The 6,000-nt window shown below is 38.5% G+C and overlaps 1 protein-coding gene and 1 long non-coding RNA gene across 2 annotated transcripts in view; one reads left to right on the top strand and one right to left on the bottom strand.

Moving 5' to 3' along the window:
• LOC118450408 (uncharacterized) overlaps positions 1 to 6,000 on the bottom strand; it is a 57,090-nt gene that overhangs the window by 11,295 nt on the left and 39,795 nt on the right. The window contains exons 2-3 of the mRNA XM_035886173.2: positions 5,578 to 5,625; positions 5,115 to 5,493 (exon numbers count right to left, since the gene is read on the bottom strand). Of these exons, the coding sequence (XP_035742066.1) occupies positions 5,115 to 5,340 (226 nt within the window). The 5' untranslated portion in view covers positions 5,341 to 5,493; positions 5,578 to 5,625. The remainder of the gene's footprint in view (positions 1 to 5,114; positions 5,494 to 5,577; positions 5,626 to 6,000) is intronic.
• Positions 1 to 6,000, top strand: part of LOC118450409 (uncharacterized) — a 71,106-nt gene that overhangs the window by 51,715 nt on the left and 13,391 nt on the right. The gene's annotated exons all lie outside the window — the stretch shown is intronic.

Here is a 6,000-nt window from a genome sequence, read left to right as displayed (position 1 = left end):
ATTATTATTATTATTATTATTATTATTATTATTATTATTATTATTATTATTATTATTATTTATTATTTATTATTTCTTTCCTTTTCTTTATGCTTCTTTCTCGAACTAACTTTGAATGAAAATATTCTACCTTTGATATCTGATCTATTTACGTTATCTACTTATATACAAATGGATAATTAACATGGTATTATATGTATATAATTAGAAAATAATATTTTTCAGTGAAACTGTTTTCCATTGATGACGAATCGAATGAACTGTAATATAAGATGATTCTAAGCGAAATATACTGTTTTATTCATATAACAATGGTGTCCCTTATAAATACGAGAAGGTTTTTAATAACGGTAAAAGAATATCTAAATGATCGTAAAAAAATTAACTTGCAAAAGTAGGAACACGCGTGTGGCCTTCGTCTCTGGACGTCCTTACTCGATATAATCTAACTCGGAGAAGCATAAGTAAGTAATAGAATACCAACACACATCCGGGACAAGCGGATATAATCGGATAAGTTTCGCATTACGCGTGTCCTCCGTGAAAAGTGTCCTTTTCCAGGCAAACGTAGCATATGTATATATATATGTATGTACGTACGTATATATACATACATATATATATATATATATATATATATATATATATATGTATATACATATGTATGTATATATTTATATATGTATTGAACTAGTGTTAAAATGAAGGTTTCAATCAAAATTTCTGATGATCACTTGCCACGTTGTGTTTTTTATTTTCTGAATAAGAAATAGAGAAGTTAACGTTATGAGTAAAAAAGAGAAACAGCGAGAGAGAGACAGCGAGAGACAGCGAGAGAGAGAGAGAGAGAGAGAGAGAGAGAGAGAGAGAAAGAGAGAGGAAGAGAGAAGAAGAAGAAGAAGACGAAGAAGAAGACAACTGGAACGAACGAAAAGTCTCTTCCTTTTGAGGGGCGAGTGTCAATGTCGCTATACGTGACATTTCACTCAGTCTCAAGTGTTTATCCTGCAATTAGGATCCCGGATTTGTATTTGGATTCTCTCCGCCCTCCCCCACCCCATCATACCACACACACCATATACTCCACCATACCCTTCATTCCCCATTCAATCTTTTCTTTCTTTCTATCTCTCATTCTCCTCGAACGACTCGCAAGTCCACCTACTCAATTTGCCGGTGACACGCGCCGTCGGCGAGAAGAGACCTCTTATACATACCTAACATTCTCTTCGCACTCTCCCTCTCTCTCTTTCTCTTTCTCTCTCTCGCTCTCTCTTTCTCGTCGAGTTTTGTGGCCACTTCGAAAGGACGACGTGCGCACGTGCTGATGCCACGTGCCACACCTCCCCCTACCCCTCCTCCTCCCCCACCCGCCTACTCCACCACCCTCGCCATCTCTCGTCGTTTCTCCTTCTAAACCTGACGCCTAATTGAGCGATCGAAATACTACTACCGATTTGACGAGCAAATCTTTTGACTATTCTTTTCTCCTCCATCTCAACCACCTCTACCTCCTCCTTCTCTTACTCCCGTCGATTTGATTTCATTTACAAAGGACGATCGAGATATTTCTAATATTCCAAGATTTTTCTTTCTTTTTTCCTTTTTCTCTTCTTTTCCTATTTTTTTTTTTTTTATTTCTGTGCGACTTCGACAAAGTGGCTGTTATCCAATCTACGTGATATCGAAATCAGAAATTTGAAAGATACGTGGAGAACGGAGCGGGGGAAGGGAGCGTTAGTTAGGAGAGACGACGTTTAAAGGATGGACAATTTCTCTGTGACAACAAATAGTTGTATCGTCCAATGGGAAAAGGACAAAAGAGAAAGTGAGAAAGAAAAAGAAAGAGATGGGGGAAGAGAGAGAGAAAGAGAAACAGAAAGAGATAGAAGAGATAGAGAAATAGACATGTGACAAAATTCTCACGTAACACCCACTAAACTACCCTCTCCTCGTTTTCTCGATTTCGACTTCTAAAGTGTTCTTTCCTCTTCGTCATCCCCATCCCACCCATCTACCACTACCCTTACACCCTTAAACTAACTTTCAACAATAAGAATTAATTCATAACGAATCGACGTGTTCGAATAATGAGTTAGATTATTTGCAAGAATATCGAATGTCTTTATAAATTTGAATGTCTTTGTAAATGCGATTAACTGCGTCCCGTTTGCCCTCGCCTTACCCCCTAACCATCTAACAACCTCAAAAAAAAGAAGAAAATTGAGAAAATTTAGAATTACGAATTCCTTCGAACATTTTCTCTTTTCTTCTTTCTTTTTTTTTTTCTTTTTTTTTTGTTTTCCCCAAGGTCCTCGATAATCTCAAATAACACTGTCAACGTGATTTCTGAGTGATTTCTAGCTCGTTAGTCTAACGTTTCAATATTCGACGCGCCCTTCTCTTACGTTCCCGCGCCCTCCCCTTTTTTACATGCCTCGAGGCTATCGCCGCCGTTCTTCCTAAAGTGAACGCAGGGTTCACGACCCTTATATACGCGATTGCATAATAAAATAAACATTGATACTCGACGCCTACCCCAGCCCTATATACACACACACACACATATACACACACACATATATATATCTTTTCTCCCGGCACAAAACATGAAATGGCCTTCTCACGAGCACGCGTCGATAGTTGATGAACATCAAACTCTATTTGTCGTCCGACGCTTCTTATTTGAAAACAAAAGAACGCGTACTGTGTAAGAAAGAGAAAGAAAGATAAAAAGGAAAAAAAAAATACGGTACGACATATTACCTCATAGGAACCGATATAAAAAGAAGTGTCGTTGTACGATCGAAATTTTTGAGATTATAAAAAAAAAAAACGAAACAAAAAGGAAAAAGAATTGGCGGACATTAAAGACGATCGAAATTGTAATTAAAAAATGAAGGACATTGAAAATGAATGATATCGTAGTTAAAAAAAATGGTCGCCAGAGTATGTTCATAACGATAAAAACCAACTGACTTGTGGTAGCGCCAGTTATCATCTCTCTCTTTATCTTTCTCTCTCTCTCTTCACCTTTCTTTTATCCTCTCTTTCTCTCTCTCCTTTACTTTTCTTCCTACGTAGACACAAATACGTGAACTATCTAGCTTCTTTCTCTCTCTCTCTTTCTCTCTCTCTCTCTCTCTCTCTCTCTCTCTCTCTCTCTCTCTCTTTCTCGCGCGCGCACGTCTCTGTCGTTCGTCGGCTTTTCGTGTAGCGGATACGCCTACACCGGATAGGCGGCTGGACGTAGGTACGTAGGGACCTAACGGACAGATCCGTGATTCCATGGAAACCCACCTATCTGCGTTGGTTGGACCTATACTGCCTGCTGCCACCCTGATAAGCGGCTTACTCTCATGGTTCTCTCCGCTCTTCTTCGTTCGAGCGTACTCACTCTCCTTTCTCTCTCTCTCTCTCTCTCTCTCTCTCTCTCTCTCTCTCTCTCTCTCTCTCTCTCTCTCTCTCTCTCTCCTTTCTCTCTCTCTCTCTCTCTCTCTTTCCCTCTCTCCCACCCCCTCCCTGTCCCTAGGACCCTTTCAAGCCACCAGAGAGAGAGAGAGAGAGAGAGAGAGAGAGAAAGAGAGAGGGAGAGAGAGAGGGAGAAGGAGAGAGAAAGAGAGAATAAGAGAATGAGATCGACTACGACGACGTTGCCGCTTTCCACAGAATCGAGCCGCAAGAACGATGAGAAACGGAAAACGGACGCGGAAATGCTCTCTTTTCCTTTTTCATCTCTTTCTAACCTCTTCGATCATTCATATATTTTCTTTTAGTTTTAATAAAACTTCAAGAATATTAATATGTTCGATAAATTATTAGCAATGAAACAATACGAAAATCTTAAATATTGTCTCTTTCGAAAATAATCATTTTTCTTTGTAGCAATTAAGATAACGAAAAAGAAAGAGAGATAGATAGAGAAAGAAAAAAAGAAAAAGAGAGAGAAAGAGAGAGAGAGAAAGATAGGGAAATGTGTCCTCGAAAAGGATCGGTATAGTCATAACGACGAAAGACCGAGTGTCTATAGTTAAGAAGCCATGAGTTTACCGCGAAGACTTTGGTGTAAGGCTTCAGTCGATGCATCGATTTGCATGACAATCAATAATGGGCTCTTCTATGGCGAACAAAGGGAATTCCTCATATAGGCAGAGAAGAACTCAGAACATTTCACCAGTGAATATTATCGTATTAGCCTTTGGATGTTTTGATCTTTCGGATTGCAAAACGGTAGACGATGATACTAATAAAAAGAGTTAATATCGAAAGGAAAGCCGGCACGAAGAGATCGGACTTAATGTCGAGTGATTTGTGTCTTTCAGCTTTAGGGTGGACCATTGCACGACGGTCCACCGATCGCGGACCACGGGACTCGACGATTGGATTTACAATGCGAGACTTTGATTATTATTCACGTCGGAATCGGAATACGTACGATAAAATCAAATGTGCCTAAACAAACATATGTATTAATCGGTGAACGTTAAAATTTATCTTGGCAAAAAGAAAAGAAAGAAAAAAGACGAAGGAATGGGGGAAAAAAAAAAAGATTTAATTTAATAAACCTGCTCGTGTCCGGTAGTGCCACCTTACGGTACATTTTTGAATTTATTAAACTTAGAAAGATATCGATACCAACTTTTTCCTTTTCTCTGTCTCTCTTTTTCTCTGTCTCTTTTTTTCTGTCTCTTTCTCTCTGTCTGTCTTTCTCTCTGCCTGTCTTTCTCTCTGTCTCTCTTTCTCTCTGTCTCTTTTTCTCTCTGTCTCTTTTTCTCTCTGTTTCTCTGTCTCTCTTTCTCTTTCTCTTTTTTTCTCGCTCTCTCTTTTTCTTTCTTTCTATTTTTCAACCAGATCAACCAGTTTGATTATATTATTATGAAACAAAAAATATATATATACATAAATAAAAGAAATATATATATATATATATATATATATATATATATATATATTAGGGGGACGGGAAAGTAATGTCGCTTTCTTAAATTAAATTCAAACGAATAAATTTTTAACAATTTTTAACAATCAAATATCGGCATGCGCAGAAACGACATTATTTTCCGGTCCCCCTAATATATATAAAGACAGCTAAAGTATGTTAAAAGCTTTCTTACCTTGTGGAAATGCTGCTAATCCATGTTCCAACGGATGAGGATGAGGATGCCCGTGTGTAGCAAGAGCAAACGGGGATGGTAGTCCTGGATGTGGTGCACCAGGGTGCGGATGAGTATGTGCATGTGGATGCGTTCCAACTCCCATTGCCGGATGACTGTGGGGGTGGTACTGAGGACTTCCGGTCGGGGCACAAGTGGCACCCGCCGCCTTCAGATACCCCGCCATGTATCCCGCGAGGCAAGCCAGCTCACCCGCCACAGCTGCGTCGTAATCGCTCCTCCTTATTTCGCGATTGATACTCACTTTCGACTCCCACCCACCACCACTATCACTGCTACGATCGTTAATATTTTCTTCTCTTCTTTCGTTAATTACGCTCTTCTCGTGTCGATGAAAATTGTCTTTGTTATTATTATATATTTCCGTACAATCGAACTCTGGTGTTAATTTTTTAGTACGTACCACCGACTCGCCGTAACTCGTCGCTTTGTAATACCAGGTCTCGTTCACCTGCAAATATTACAAAAATTATAGCAATTTATGCTAATTTATTTATCTTCTTATTTCTTTTAGTTTTTCTTTCTTTTTTTTTTTTAATGTAATATTAAAGAAGTTAGATAGCCAATAAATATCCGCAGCAAATTTCCTCAGTAGAGACAGGTGAGTAATATCGGTAGTAAAGTTTCCTTAAAAAAAGAAAAATAAGGAAAAAAATAAATAATAGATATTAAAAAATATACGATTGAAGGTATGACACGTACTGGATTATATGTGGGTTAAAAGCGCTCAGAATCTCTCGACTTTGATTAAGTGAAAATCTGATCTTAATGATAAGTCTTTCAATGATGAGAAGCAAATATCACAGCACAGTATATCGAGACGGAT

The sequence above is a fragment of the Vespa mandarinia genome, chromosome 11 (genome assembly GCF_050613455.1).
Source record: "Vespa mandarinia isolate Hongniang chromosome 11, ASM5061345v1, whole genome shotgun sequence".
Classification (NCBI taxonomy): domain Eukaryota; kingdom Metazoa; phylum Arthropoda; class Insecta; order Hymenoptera; family Vespidae; genus Vespa; species Vespa mandarinia.
Note: the sequence above shows the minus strand (reverse complement) of the source record. Positions and strands in the feature narration are given on the sequence as shown.